The sequence below is a fragment of the Limanda limanda genome, chromosome 22 (genome assembly GCF_963576545.1).
Source record: "Limanda limanda chromosome 22, fLimLim1.1, whole genome shotgun sequence".
NCBI lineage: Eukaryota > Metazoa > Chordata > Actinopteri > Pleuronectiformes > Pleuronectidae > Limanda > Limanda limanda.
In genome coordinates this window covers 16,327,353-16,343,134 of record NC_083657.1, presented here as the reverse complement: position 1 = coordinate 16,343,134, position 15,782 = coordinate 16,327,353, and the positions used below count along the sequence as shown (strand labels likewise).

Here is a 15,782-nt window from a genome sequence, read left to right as displayed (position 1 = left end):
TGCATTGATTAGACAAATATACATGAAGGCATCCTGTGGAGTCCTTTGTTTGTTGATGAGCATCTCTCAGGTCTATTTGTGTGACACATGAGGACAAAGGTTACAATGCTGCCTGATGCTGTTGATACGTTGAATGGCCAATTGTAGTCCAAAAAGCATTTAGTCACCAAGTGTTCAGTTTGTCAAAGAAGAAATGTATGAAAAATATTCATCGACGACCTGTTTCAACAACAGAAACCCAATATTAAGTTAAAACAAAATCCAATCGAAATTAAAAATGTGGAAAATGGACTAACTTCTGTTGGAAAGTCTTATTCAGTATCTGCCGAAATCTCACATTGTATCTTACGATTCAAAGTACACAGAGAGATGGCGACGGCTGCAACCTGAGAAAGCTTCAAATTCATGAATAAAATCAAGTTTTAATTGAAGAAAACATGTTAATGTTGACTCAAACTAACAATAACCGATTGACATCAAACAAATGCAGTCACCACGTTGGTTAGGACTTCAGGATACACAGTGGTTGATTGGGATGAGAAATGTAAACTCAATGGTAAAACTTCACAGGGGAGGAAATACTGACATTTAGCTTTGTTATGGTACAAGAATCTAGAGAGAACATGAAACACGCTGCACCTTCCTGTTAAAGTAACATCATACATTCAAAAAGAGTATGAAACACATTGTTCGGTAGGGGCAGAAAAAGTCATTGTTTGATTATAAGAGTGGTTTATCAGGCGGTCCTTGTGTTGTGGTTTCAGCTGCCCTGTTGGCCCTGAAGTCCTCCGCTGAGTTTGAGAAGAAAACTGTGTGGACCCGAGCGTACGGCTGGTAGCCCGGAGGAGCCACACCATCCTACGGGAGCTCTAACGTAGAGGCTGCATCTCCCTGAGCTTGTTGGACATGGATACAGCAACGGCCTTGAATGTTTTGAGGCTCAGTGCAGCTCCACACTTTGAGCTCGGATAGAAACTGTCATGCCACTGGAGCTCGGCTTCAGTCTCATATGAGAACAATGCAGAGAGGAATGTGCTCTGTCAAACATTTCTATTAAAAGCCTAAATGAACATATTTTATTTGGTAGTTTCTACATCTTTGAAAAATTTCTAGCAAATCAAACTCAAAAAAAAAAGTAACAGACTTTGATTTTTCAAGTCCTCGTTATCCTCTGAACTTCTGAAGTCTCTGGGAGTCTGAAATTGTCCTTTAGCCTTTTCAGTTCCTCAATGGTCTTCAATGCGTCATCTCCTTTTCTTCTTATAGTTCCATTTCTCCAGTTGGTGTTGTCTCTCCTTCAGCAGCTGCCAGACTGATATGTAGGCTCCTAAAATGACAACACTGCTGTCACAAAGTTGGCAAAAACTAAACAGTGTCTCTTATGTACTGCTGTGTCTATGGCGCAGATCTACCAGCTATAAATAGATGGGCATTGCAGAACTGTCCCTGGAAATATACTTTATGTTTATTAAGTATAAACAGAATGCGAGATGGTAGGTTTGCCTCCAAATGTGCTGGTAGTAAATTGTTAGGTAGTCACTCGTCTTCAGTTGAGACGGTAAGCAACAAGGGACTTTAATTTCTGCCTTTGTCAGGATGTGATCAGTCCGAAAAAAATGTCATGGAAATTCGTACTCTCTTGCCAGGCAATTCAGTGTGAACCAAAGAGTTGGATTAACCATTGACCACTAGTGTGGGTATGTTACGTGTTGGGACTGTTTTTTTTTTTGTCAAACAAGAATGTTTCCATCCACCCTGTAGTTATTTAAGTTTAGGCCGCAAAACTACTGGGTAAGCGTTAGGTGTTGAGGGTTAACAATGGATGTAGAGGATTTTTTTTTAAATGCAGAAGACATTAACAGTTCATAATGGGACAGTTTATCACTTAAATAAGTTATATGTTTTATTATATTTTAGCATTAGGGGTATTATATATTTTTGAGGTCTTGAGGTGTTAATGTTTGTGCAATGTCTAAATATGTCACTAGATGGCCAAAGCATTAAGAAGACCTTTAGCTATTCCAATTTGCACAGCAGGTTTGTCACTGGCAGAAAAAAAGAGCCCACAGAATCCATCCCATGATAGCCACAGAAAACAAATATATATCTGCTGTCTGCACAACTAATCCCGTTGTGATATTTTGCAATATAATTAGGTTGATCCTTTTAAAATCCTGTATGGCTGTGTTTAAATTCTGTTTTTCTGTCATTATCACATCATATATCTTACCAAGAGTGAGAACAAGCAGGTACAGCAGCAGGAAGAAGGGTTGGTGAACGTACGAGTTTAGTGCCGTTGACTCAATGTATGGTAGTGCCTGGTATATGGTGATACCTGAAGAGGGTAAAACAAGGAGTTATTTTAAATACATTGTACTGTTCTGTCATGTCCTGAAGCCACATAAGGATTACTCCTATTGTGACTTGGCTGACAGTTCCAGTGATGCCTGATTCTCTGTTTGTCCTGAGTGTCACTAGATTGTGTTTGTTTGTAGTGAACAGCAGTGCTCTCTCAAACACACACTCAACTGGAGGGAGCTTTCCTCACACACTTCCTGGCATTTTATCATCGGCTCGGCGCTTGCCAACTCATTTCCTGTACGCGCACCACTGTCCTTGCACAACACCAGTCTGTGACTCATTCGAATGAACTGAAGCTTTTGTTGTTCAGAATTTGTGTCGCCGAATGTATCGATGATTCAGGAAACAAACGTCGAAACCAATCACGTCACCTTCTGTGGCGACTGACAGGATGTACAGGGGGATCCAGAGTGTGTAGCGGGTCCACAGCATGGCGACTGAGCGTTTGTCCATGACTCGCAGCATCTCATGTGGGTATCTGTCAGCAAACAGCACACATCAAAATGTTGACTAAGGTCATGAAAGGCCATCGTATTATTAACGATTTTAACATTTTTTTCTTGATGTTTGACAGGACTGTTTTAACGTTACACTTGGCAATGCTTTGTTATTTCAATGGAACTCTTCATCCAGCTGCATATTTTACATGACCTGTGCAACCAGTTTATTTACAGACTTTTAACAAACTTGGGAAGGTTGCTAGTATCGCAGCAACAGAGAGCAGCTGGGAATCACTGTAGAGCATTTAACCACTACATATATATTTTCCAGGAGATGGTGGAGAACAAAGACGGAGCTATAAGGAAATGCTGCTGGCCCTGCTCAATATAATGGCATTTCCCCAAATGTTCTTAAGTCAATATAATTTTCAGTAAGGTACTCTATTCACTACTCATAAATGGACATCCCTCATGACATCATCTATCATTTTATAGCATCTTTGCTGTAAATGAAAAAGTATGTGTACTAAATGAAAGGTCCAGTGGGAGAGCAGCTGGTGTGCCTACATTCTTGACAGTGTCAGTTGACATAAAAAGTTCACCTGTCCTAAAAAGCACAGACGGAATGGGTGAAGTGAAATGCAGAGACAAGATGTGACGCGCCCACCGCAAGAGGTCCATGCTGTTCCACAACACGAACTGGAAACACACAACCGGTTTACTCTGGACCTCCTCCAGCATGACGACCAGGACCAGCAGAAGGTTCTTCTCCATTACCTGAAACGGCAAACGGGGAGCACAGCTCTTTCAAATACATTTTTTAACACCATTAATAATGAGATGCCGTCATGGATGAGCTGTGATGACGCACGTGGATGAAACGAGGAAGGAGTCTGGCTTTCTCAATCCCATCTGCGATGTGGAAAAGCTCGAGGTTGGAGAGCAGCTGGCACAGACTCATCACAAAGCCAACAGAGTAGAAGGTGTCTGCTAAGGCATCTGTAAAGTTAAAAAACATGTTTTTTCATCCAAGCATATTCCCTTCAATGAGAGCTATCCCTGCTGTCCCTCCACTCACCACTATGTAGATGGAGGGGATGGGTGACGTGTTTGAGTCGACAATACACTTTTGGAGTTTCAGGGCTAAACATCGTTCCAGCCAAATCAAATACAATTGAAGTAAATAGCGACCAGTTCCTCAAACATAAAAATAACACACATGACTCCTGTGGTGTCATCCAAGTGTCCATAAGCCATAATTCCACACAAAGAAGTAATTTAAACCGTGTAATTAGCTTAAATGTCCGCTGATAACCTCCTAGTTACTGCAGCTGTTGCAACTTCTCTCAAGTTGGTGGCTTATGGACACTTGGATGACACCACAGGAGCAGTATGAAGTCATTTAATGTTTTGTTTCCGTAGTTTCTTACATCTAAAGAAGTGGTCGCCATTTACTTCGGCTCCAACGTTGTTTAGCCCTGAAACTCCAAAAGTGTTTTGTGCACTCAAACACTTCACCCAAGTAGATAATTAGTGAGTTTAAACTATCCCCTTAAGACTGATCCTGGTTTAGTCGTGCGTGTTGTTCTGTTAAGACAAATCCTACCTTTACCAAACATGAGGTACCTGGCTATGGTATTAGCCAGTATCCATGTGTGTCCGCAGAACTGGAACAGGTTATATGAGAAAATGTAGACAAGCCTTAAGCTCAGCCTGAAAGGTAAAAAAAAAATCACAAATTAATTCTTCATCTGACGTCTGTTTTTTGTGAATTGGGTCTTTTGCTATGTGGACATTACACTGTTTTATTCATTGGAACATTGTTTATCGAGTTCCCTCTCTTCCTTGTAAGCAAAAACTATCTGTTTACTGGACAACACTGATTTACTTGGAACAGAAAATTGTCATCATAGATCATTGACCTGAAACTATTCTGAGTAAATTTAAATTACATAGAAAATACAGTGGCCCAAATACTGTAAGCATGTATTAAAGATACTAATCATTCATCATTATTGATTTCTGCATTCACTGGTTACGTAAAGCAGCAATTATACATTTTGTGTCCCCCAGTGCTTTAGCAGTCACTGAAGATTAGGTGATCAAAAGGGGTTGGACTGACAGAGAGCAGAGACGTTGCAAGACATCAAATCAAAACAATGAGATAAAAGAGGCTAAACGAATTGCAGAGTTGGAGACAATCCCCTGAGGGTTTATCACTGTTTCATATAACAGATTGCATCCAGTGTTGATAGTGATTATTGCAGCTGTAATTACATTTTAATTTATTGTATTTCAATAAAAAAAATATTGTGGGACCACCTTGTCCACGAAAAATACAGTTTATGTCGTATTCCTCGAGGAAAAAGGTATATACGTATACATACTGTATTAAGGAATAAGGGGATAAAGTTCCAAAGTAGTTTCCTTCATAAAACTGGAATACAACTATCAGTCTGAAGGCTTTTACATCTAAAAATAAGCATTTGAAGAGATTGCTTTCTTGCAACAAAATTCATTTTATGGTACACACTCCTATACATCAACAAAGACAAAAGTTCATCATGCAAAATTTTTGATTTTCACCAAAGACTGCAGAAATCTTTTTCAGTTATTTAAAGGAAGTACCCTGGGTATTTTCATATCATGGTGCGTTTGTCTTGTGAGCTTATCTAGAGGGATTTAGTTGTTAGTGACTGGAAAGCTGACTAACCCGTCAGATCTCAACACGCCCTGGAACTACAGAACATTCCTTCTACCCCTGTAAACTCCCATTCTTGCATACTCACGTATTTAAGTTACATACTCACGTACATTCTTCCTTTAAGATCCCTTCTCTAAAGGTAAGCAGGAGCAGCTTATTTCTGTCTTAGTTTGAGGAGATTCATTTTTCCTCGTGAAGTTTGTGGCTCCGTGCAGAAGTTTCCCCTCAGCAAACTCAGACCTGCCTCTTTCTTCATTCTCCTTCACAACTGGAGGCAGAAGAAATGCTGCAATATCTCTGTTTGGCAGCGTTTCCTCAGGCCGATTGTAACAGTCTTTACGTCAACTAGGAAGTGAGCATTCCATGTGTGAATGTAACAGCCCCCTCTGAGAAAACTATGAGCTGTGTGTCTGTCAAGAGCACACAGGTCAGAGGGAGGAGAGAGAGGCAACAGCAGGAGGAAGACACACGCACACACACGCACACACACACGCACACACACGCACACACACTCAAATTACATGTCTACCAGGTTGTATTAACAGCAGGAACAAAATTCAAGTCCTACTGGGATAAAAGTGAAACATAAAGAAGGGAAAGCAAAATTCTGCGAACTTGACAACACAAGTGATGCAAATGTGCAGAGAAAAAATGAACTACAGTTAATCACAGAAAAATTACTCTACAATAATTACTATATATTGTAGCGATCGGTCGCTGTGATTGGACAGCATGGGTGCAAAGGCTCATAGGTTGTTAATTTAGTCACGTTGTGACTTAACCCTTAACTTAAAAGTTCTTACTTGGTTCGAGCCATTTTCTCGTCTGTGTGTTCAGGATAGTTTCAAGTTAAATATGTTTAACTTGAAACTATCCATGCGAAATTAAATATGTTTGTAATGTTTGTGTTTGTAATCACACAAATTATTGCCCACTAGTGTTGTCACGTGTTGACTTAATATATCACATCTACAAGTGTACATATTTATTCATCAGTTCATTGGGAGGTTCTGTGGATAAACACCTATCTGTGTTCACTCTTCACAGTTACAGTAGTAGTAATAGTATGCAGTGTCCTCTAGTGGTGGAAAGTTGTAATTCATCCTGCAGAAATCAGGGTTAATTACAATGTATGTCTACAGATGTTTTTATGTGATACAAACTCTACTGAATCAGATTTAATAATGAGAATGAATAACACAATCATAAAAAAAGTTTTATTGATGAGTTTTTTCAAATCGGATGCTTCAGTGTCCTTCATGTCTGCTCACGGCAGCAGAAAACATACTGTAACAGTAGAACTCCAGTCTGAAGCCCAACACATGCATTAACATGTGCATTCAGTGTCACAGTATGCCTCGGTGTGACGGTCAGGGAAAGTGACCAGGGTCAAAGGGCAGGGACGGTGGAGGCCACGGCAGAGAGGAGGGTGATTGATTACATGCTGAGGTTAACAGTGAGGGTGACTCTTCAGTTAAAATAATACAAATATAAAATCTTGGAAGATAAGATGAAAGTGTCCATAAGTTTTCCTCCTACAAAAATTCTACTCCTTTGTTCATCCCAGTCCACATTCAGGTAAGTCCTGACATTCAAATACGACTCAAACCAACGTCATTTACACCGTGTTTTTAGCCTAAATGTCCTCTGTTATCCGCCTGCGGAGCCGCATTCACGCATTGATCACAGCCGACATATAGGCTAAAAACTTGTCGTAAATTCTGCCGTATCGAAATCGAATTTCAATATCGGGGCTTACATCTAGAAACACCGGCTTATGGACACTTGGATGAAATCAAAGGAGCAGTATGGAGGCATTTAAAGCTGTTTTTTTTTTTTTTTTTTTACATTTAAAGAAGTAGTCTCCATTTACTACACTTGTATTGGATTCAGCTATAACAATGTTTACCCCTGTTGACTCAAACACTTCACCCACCCCTCCATCAGGAAAGTGGGGAGTAGATAATGAGGGGATTTTAATTTTTGGGTGAACTATCCCTTTAAAGTGACATTGAATTTAGGCCTTGTAGCTATGATGACTAAGCTGACAAATAGCCAATCGGAACAGGCCTGAGTCTCCAGTTTAAAAGAAGGAATCGAGAGGATGTAACCTGTTATCATCTGTCCCCTCTCTTGTTGCTGATTAAATGCCAGTGACAGATGGGAAACAGATTAGCCTGCTTCTCAGTTCTCCAGGCCAAGGCTAGTTGTGAGCACTATCATATTCTTCCTGAAATTACAGATGATTTTCTGTATCATATGCTTGGCTGCACTCAAGAACCCTGCACTAGAGAGTGGGATGAGTATGACCTTTCAAGCTAAAATGCAGAGTCAGACACACACACACACACATTCATATTCTGTTGCCAATCTGAAGTCAACTTTGTGATTTGGGAATTGAACATTGGACTCATCCTCCCACATACAACCATACATTGTGTTATAATTTTTCATACTTAACATTTTGATGCTACACTAAGCAAGTAAGCAAATTCCAGCTGCTGGTGAAGAACACAAGATGCCATACCCAAATTGTGACTTTGAGGTTAAAGGTTCTGTTGGCAGAAATTGAATATAAAATAATCCTAGTGATGTTTCCACTTGTGTGTTTCATCAAATTTGTATGAATTGTTGTTTTCTCTACTTTACAATGAACCCTTTATGTTTCAATACTTTAAATTTACATCAGGATTGGGTCCTCTCTACGGAGAACGCCATGTTTTTTACAGTAGTTCAAAATGAACAAACTAAACACCTTTTGAGTTTTTATGGCAAATAAAGGTTTCCACAGGTTCTATCATGTTTGTGAGGGGAGGGTGAGGGGAGGGGTATTCAGCTGCAAAATGCAACTGCACCACTAGATGTCACTAAATTCTACACACTGAACCCTTGAGTTAAGAAAAAAACATTATTCCAAAGTCGAGCAAACTTTAAATTTCATGTTGTATTTTAAAGAGAGTGTCTAAAACTGTCAGAAATTACTTTTCCACATAAATTGTCTGAGCTAAATGCTAACATTAGCATGCTAAAATGCTCATAATGGCAAAGCTAACATGCCGATGCAGGTCGGATATTAGCTAAGTTCACTATCTTTAGATTAGCAGGCTATTTTTACTTGTGTTATTATCAGTATTTTTACCGCATAATAGCGTGACCAAAACTTATGTTAGTTTAGTGTTTGGGAATTTTTTATTATAATTACATTAATTTGTGTAATTTCACATTTCCATCCCCACATTAGTGTGTGGATGGTGACAGCTAACATGAGTTGAAATGAACCAGTGACCCCAGTGATGAGGGAAAGCTTCACCTTAATCCTCACATTGGCACTGACACCGGTGTTAAATGTGTCCTCCGGTGATTTAATATCTCACCTCCATCAAGTTGGGAGACTCCCCATACTGCAAATCCCATGGTGCAACTTGATGATGTGTCTGGTAATAGACCCAGGTTGTAATGCATATTTTTCTGTTTTCGTATTATATGTGGATGCCTTCCACACGAGGAATATAACAGTTTTCTCAAACTGAGTAAACTGATCAGCAGGTGTAAAACCAGAGCTTTAATCCGGATGAGTCTCTATTAGCTGCTGAAGAAGACGTCTCGCTGCGTATGGAGACACACTTGGCTTTTACAAGCTATTTCATGACTTCTCAGAGCTCAACGCAGTAATATTATACATTATATGCAACTTTTTATTTTTGCTGCTGCTATGGAGATATAGTTTCGGACTGCACTAGTTACAGTGGATGATGTTATCGAGGGGAGCAGCGTATTTAGCAGTGTGCTCTTCTCGTCCACCACTTATGTCGCCTTCGTAATCCGTTTTGACGAATGGCCCGACATGATTGACCGCCTGCTGTTTTAATGTGGACTCCACAAGTAACTGTATCTCCTCAAGACCTGCAGACACCAGGCCATCTCACTAAAATAGTGTGCTAAATATATCCTGTTTGTGCGGCTGGGCTTACAGTAACTGACCCCAGGTTAGAGTTTGGACCTGCAAGTGAGGTTCTCATTCTGCTGGGCCCCAGGAAACCCCCTGTTTATTCCCCCTTTTTGTGCAAAAGGCACATCATTTGTTTCTGCACCTTGGTTTGCTGTGTGGTCATTTGATTTAGCACACATTCATTTTAGAGGATACATTTGATTTTGACACAGGCGTTATAAGATAAGGTAATTTATTAATCCCACTCTGCTGACATTTACTATATTAATACAGCAAAAGGGACAGTACAAATAGAAGCATCAGTACAAGTAATTAATAAGTAAACATACAATCAAAACACAAGGAAATGTACAAATATAAAATGATATATACAATGTAAACAGAATATTTACAGTGTAATAGTATTTAATACATATGAAATTGAAATTACACAAATAGAACTGTAAGAAGGTGCATGTAGACTAGTGGGGGCAGGGCTATAAGGTATGACCTGTGATACCTGATCAGTCGGTGGCTGAAGCATCTGCCCAGTGCTGTGATGGTGTCCTGCAGAGGGTGGGACTGGTTCTTAATCATTGATAACAGCTTTGCTATCATTCTCCTTCGTCCCCCCCACCTCCACTGGGTCGAGGGGGTATCCCAGGGCCAAGGTGGCCCTCTTAATGAGTCTGTCTTGCCTCTTCCTGTCAGCTGTACAGATGCTGCCGCCCCAGGAGACCTCTCCAAAGTAGATGGCTGATGCCACCACAGAGTCATAGCTTGTCTTTAGGAGCGCCCCCTGCAGTCCAAAATAACTCAGTCTCCTGAGCAGATAGAGTCTGCTCTAGCCCTTCTTGTATGACAAGTAGGGTTGCAAAGGGGCGGAAACTTTCTGGAAACTTTCCATGGGAAGTTAAGCTTGGGAATAAGAATAGCAATAAAAAAATCATTCAGAACTCTATTTCTATTTTTTAAAGATGTATGGAAAGCAGCACACGCTGCACGTTGAATTTCAACCCTCCACTGTGCATTCTTCCTTCACCTGCCCAGATAATTCCCAGCATCCTGCACACTACAGCAGGGCTATTGAGGCCTGTTGTAGTGTGCAGGACTAGTTAGGTAAGTTTCGATGATATTACTGGGGAAAATATATTAGCATGCTGATTTAGGATTGTTCATCTGTTCATCTAGCCTATTTCCATTTATTTATCCATCAATTCTAATTTTTCAAACTTTTTTCTCATCTTATTCTACAGAACAATGCCACGTGCACTATCTCATGTGTGGATACATTTCACCCCATCCAATGTAGAAGGAAAGGCTGTGTACATTTGCAAATACTGTGCAAAGACCTATGTTAAGAATGACACAACGATGCAGAAGCGTATAGTCAAGTGCCCAAAGTTTATTCAGGGCTCAAATCAGCCTATGACAAAACAAAATGTTTATATTTATGTCTGTATATGACAAGGTAAATACAGTAAGTATAAATTACCCAAAACATTTCCAGTTTATTCCCATTAATTCCTGTATATTCCCGTATATTCCCGTTAATTCCCATGGAAAGTTTCCAACTTTGAATTTTCCTGGAATTTTGCAACCCTAATGACAAGTCCAATCCTGATTATTGTTGAGGTGCAGACCCAGTTACTACAAAATATGAGATAGGATTCCTTGATTGATTCACACGATCTCAAATCAACCGAAATTCCAATTTGTCTTCGAACTGTGGGAGGAGGCCAGAGTACCCGGAGGATACCCAAGTGCAAACTCCACACAGAATGACCTGGCCGAATTCAAAAAACATACAGCTAGGCAAAGAACAGATTGTGCTTTTAGTCATGTTGACATATCAATTCATAATTAAACACACCTAACAAAGTGTTCTGTGTTGCCTCGACATAAAATCATCAGTCATTCTTTTTGCATCCCTACCTGGGCATGTTGGAACAGGATATATGGGTTGCATACTTGTACCCAGTATTTGACACATGTAGAGCAGAGTTTCACCCAGTTGGGCTCCGGCTCCTCTCTGGTTTCCCATTCACTATCTACAACAGTATACAGTGTTGGCAGGAAGGCATGGTAGGGGGGGGATTTTTTGCCTACCAACAGCAACAGCAGACATCACAGACCCTTGGTGAGTTGAGGGTTTGTTGCCAGTGAAACCCTCAGCGTGCCCAGTTATTCATTCCAATCAGACTGGACTCCCTGACGCTGACTCTTACATAAGTCGCGGCGGTGATACTCGTCACACAAATGTCTCATCAAACTGAGACAGATATCTCAAATTAATTCTATAGATTTTCACAAGCGCTATATGAAGCCTATAGCATAGGTTTTTATCTATTTGAAAAATTAGACACTGGGGTAGCATGGATGTGGTGTGGTCAGCTCTGTCGGCTCAAAGCAAGAAGTGGATTTCTTTCTCTGATGACCAGGTGGAATTGTTGCTGGCAGAGTAAACAACACTACAACACTACACTTCTCACACTGCTGGTAGTACAGTTATGACAGATAAGACCCAATCAGAATTCAATAGGCTTCAGTCATGTTAGGGTATAAGTGCATATTAAAAAATGTATAAATTAATAAGTTAAGTGTAAATACACTTTTCCCTTTATCATTTTAGGGAAACAAGTGAATAAACTGCCTTGTAATTTTTCCAGCTATTGTTTTATTATTCCAAGTTTGATATTTTGATTATCTATAATCTGTAAAAAAACAGAGTGATGAGGAAGATGAAAGATTTAAGAATTTCATGATTCTAGCGATGGCGCCCTTGTGACTAGCATCTGTGGCTAAAAGATAGTCATTCATTCCAAAGTTATTCACACCCTACAATAGATTCCGGGCGAAACTGCAGCATCGCCACATCTGTCAACTATGTAACTCTAACTGACACATATGCAGTTTTAGGAGGCTCCACGTGTCGTCACTACTAGGAGTCATGATGACACGACATGAGTCTTAGCTCAGTTGGTTTTCCTAATCCGTATCTTCATCTGCAGGATGTCCAGTAAATCTGGAATGCACAACACCAAGACACAGTTGATGCTGAATAACCCTTGATGGGGAAGCATGTGAGCGTGACGTTACATTTTAAAATTATTATTATTTTAGTTTGACTGTTTTGCTGCTGAGGGACAAGATAAACTGATATAAAGCAAAAGATAGAATTTTGATCAGTTATTTACTGGTTGAAAAAGTCTCCAAGTAAGTTCAGGCTGTATCTCACTGAAGCTGTTTTCAGATCCGCACTGATCTTTGTCTGGAGCTTCTGTCAGAGTCAGTGGCTTTTCTTCGTCTATGTGGGAACATAGCAGCAGCATTTCCGTGTAATTCAAAGCAAGCAAGTGATGACGTTTATATTACGCATCAGACGCAAAACTGAAAAAAACAAAGGAATTCAAATATCTTAGGATGCTTAAGAGGTCCGATACATGTTCAAGACGTCAGACGAGAAGATGTGACAACATTTGGTTACCCCCTCTACCCCCACATTTCCGTGTTGTTGTGAGCGCGTCTGACCCACACAATCACCTGCTGCAGTGAAACACAGGCTCTGGAAAATATCCAGACCCCGTTTTCTGGTGTTCGTGTCTGAAAACGACTTTAGTTTTGCTTAACCTGTCAAGGCTGATAACTTATAGCTTTACCATTCATTATAAGCCCATTCATGAAGACATCATGAAGCCACCAATCATATTTTCCCACAACGCCCATCTGAAGAGAGATCAGAACGACAGGAAACCATGTGTGAGCAGGCCTCTTTAAAATGGCCTTGTCACAAAACAATAAAAGATGAGCTGTCTATGGTGCTGAAGGGTAACTTTGAAACCATGTGTGCTTCTGCCGTTTATCCTCTTCACTTACAAATGGGCTCTAACGAAGCTTGGTCATGCAAACAAAGTTTTAAATCAAGATTCTACTGGAGATCATATAGTTTGATTCCTGGAGTCTGAAAGAGGAGAGCAGGAGGAAGAACTTTCAGCTACCAGGCTCCTCTCCTGTGGAACCAGCTCCCAGTCTGGGTTTAAGGTTACACTTAAAACGTTCTTCTTTAATAAAGCTTATAATTAGCGCTGGGTCAGGTGAGCCCTGAACCATCCCTCAGTATAGGGATAGGCCAAGACTGCTGGGGGAATTCCCCCTCATGCACTGAACTCTCTCTCTCTCTCTCTCTCTCTCTCTCTCTCTCTCTCTCTCTCTCTCTCTCTCTCTCTCTCTCTCTCTCTCTCTCTCTCTCTCTCTCTCTCTCTCTCTCTCTCTCTCTCTCGTAATTAAACATTACAGAAAATTACATAACAAAATAAAAAAATACACACATAGATGATATAAAACTAATTAAAGAAATAAAGTAAATAATTCCCCCCACCCAAAGAGAAAAAAAAAGAAAAAGAAAAAAAAGTTGGTGCATAGGATGACACATCACAGAGAAATACAGCAATGCACAGTACATAATGTAATTCAGAGCTCCAAATAGTTACAGTTGTATAGTACCGTTGGTGATGTATCCATTTTAATAAAATGTTTCCAACAATAATATTATTTTGATGTTATTGTTATTCATGATCAGCATTGTTATTATAATTACTACTACTATTTACTGGTGCTACTATAGTAGCGGAAGAAGGGAAGAAGTAGGATCCACACACTTCTTGCTCTTATGTAATCTTTCAGTTTTATTTATATCAATAAAGGTTTAGGCATTTATTGGAATTTATTAATTGCCTCTCTGAATAATTTAAAATTACAGTTTAACATGGAAAAAATAAATTATCAATCCTAGGTTCCATTTTTAGAACCACAATTTAATTATCAATGTAGTCTTATAGTTTCTGGGTTTGCCAGATGTTTTAATTGTCTTTTTCCAAAGATCAACATTTGACTTCACACTCACCACCAAAATAATAAGAGGCTTTTAGCAGATTAAAGCTGCTGATCAAAGCTGCACCTATTTATGCTTTGGAACCTCTGGCATCTTTCAAAGGCCCCCTTTCACCCCTGGCCTTAGACCGGCCCCCAGTGACACAGACTAACCCTTCAAGAGCTTCAACAGTCATACGTGCACGACGGCTCTCTCCTCACTGGGTGAGTTGCTGCTGAGTTGTCACTTGGGTGTTTATCTGCCACACTGCTTCCATCTGAGGTGTCACAAAACCCTGCGTACACTCCCTCCTGTCCGACATTGCTGCAGTTTTGACATTTTGCCGCGGGGCCTACATTTGAGCCGCGCGTGTATTTTTAAAAACAGCAAGTGAGTCGTCTGTCTGCTCAGACATGTTATCCATGGGTCTGGCTGAAAGAGGCTGTCACTCATCTTCTTGTAATGTCCTAAATATACGCTCATTAGGTTTGTTGTCATGACAACTGATCTGACACACAGGCATTCGCATTAGTTCAATTGTACAATTGTTGATTATTAAAATTAGAAAAAATTCAAACAAGTAAACAAATTTAAACTCAATTCAAGAATACATGCACTCATTATACAAACCTTTAAGCCAACACAAATCCAGGACATTTTGAAAAGCCTGTTCCATCATGAAGGGCCTTCACCCCTTAAACAGACCGTTTCTCCCACTGCCATCAGGTAAATGGTTTAAAAGAATCAGAACAAAGACCACAGGGTTCTGCAACAGCTTCTTCCCCAAGCAGTCGGCCTCCTACACAACCTGCTGCCACCACCCCACCACACACACATGCAATCAACCCCCGGCCCACCCACAAACTTCTACCACCTCCACACACACATATAATGGACAATGGGAATAGTCAATTTAGGGATATATTATAGGAATATAAAATATTTATGTTTTGTATTTTTATGTTTAATGCTGCACTGCTTTTTTTTGCACATTGGCATGTGAGAAACTCCATTTCGTTCAGCTGCATACTGTAAGTGGATGAATGACAATACATTTCAGTTGACTTGATGTCTACTAGGGCAAAATTATGAAGTCATTTCATATCCAAAAGGTCAAAGTTCAGCTTCACTTTGACATAATAAAGTCATGAAAACAAACTGAATATTTAACGCCATGACTCAAGAGCCAAAGGCGAGATTGTGATCATCTTTCAGATTTGGCTGGATTCTGGATCCATGGAAGTTCTCTGGGTGTCCACCTTGAAGGTTGAAGCTGTGGTGATTGTGTATGTGACGCATTCCAATTTCTAGCTTCGTTGTAGCAAAATGCATATTTAAAACACTGTCTCCAGTCGTGGCTACAAGTTTGTTTTATATCAGAATCAGCTTTATTGGCCAAGCATGCAAACATACACAAGGGACTGACTGGTTTTTTTTCAATTAAACATTAATAAAGTAGACATACAGCAGAGGAAGAGC

At 40.0% G+C, this 15,782-nt stretch overlaps 2 protein-coding genes across 2 annotated transcripts in view; one reads left to right on the top strand and one right to left on the bottom strand.

The window, feature by feature from the left end:
• focad (focadhesin) overlaps positions 1-1,074 on the top strand; it is a 46,315-nt gene extending 45,241 nt beyond the window's left edge. Inside the window, exon 44 of the mRNA XM_061066400.1 lies at positions 765-1,074. Within this exon, the coding sequence (XP_060922383.1) occupies positions 765-838 (74 nt within the window). The 3' untranslated portion in view covers positions 839-1,074. The remainder of the gene's footprint in view (positions 1-764) is intronic.
• Positions 455-5,877, bottom strand: hacd4 (3-hydroxyacyl-CoA dehydratase 4). The gene is made up of 7 exons (XM_061066404.1): positions 5,616-5,877; positions 4,408-4,514; positions 3,673-3,800; positions 3,469-3,578; positions 2,733-2,839; positions 2,231-2,335; positions 455-1,327 (listed from the first exon to the last, which is right to left on the bottom strand). Coding segments are annotated over exons 1-7 (642 nt in total). The 5' UTR covers positions 5,618-5,877; the 3' UTR covers positions 455-1,244.
• Between the last annotated feature and the right edge of the window lie 9,905 nt (positions 5,878-15,782).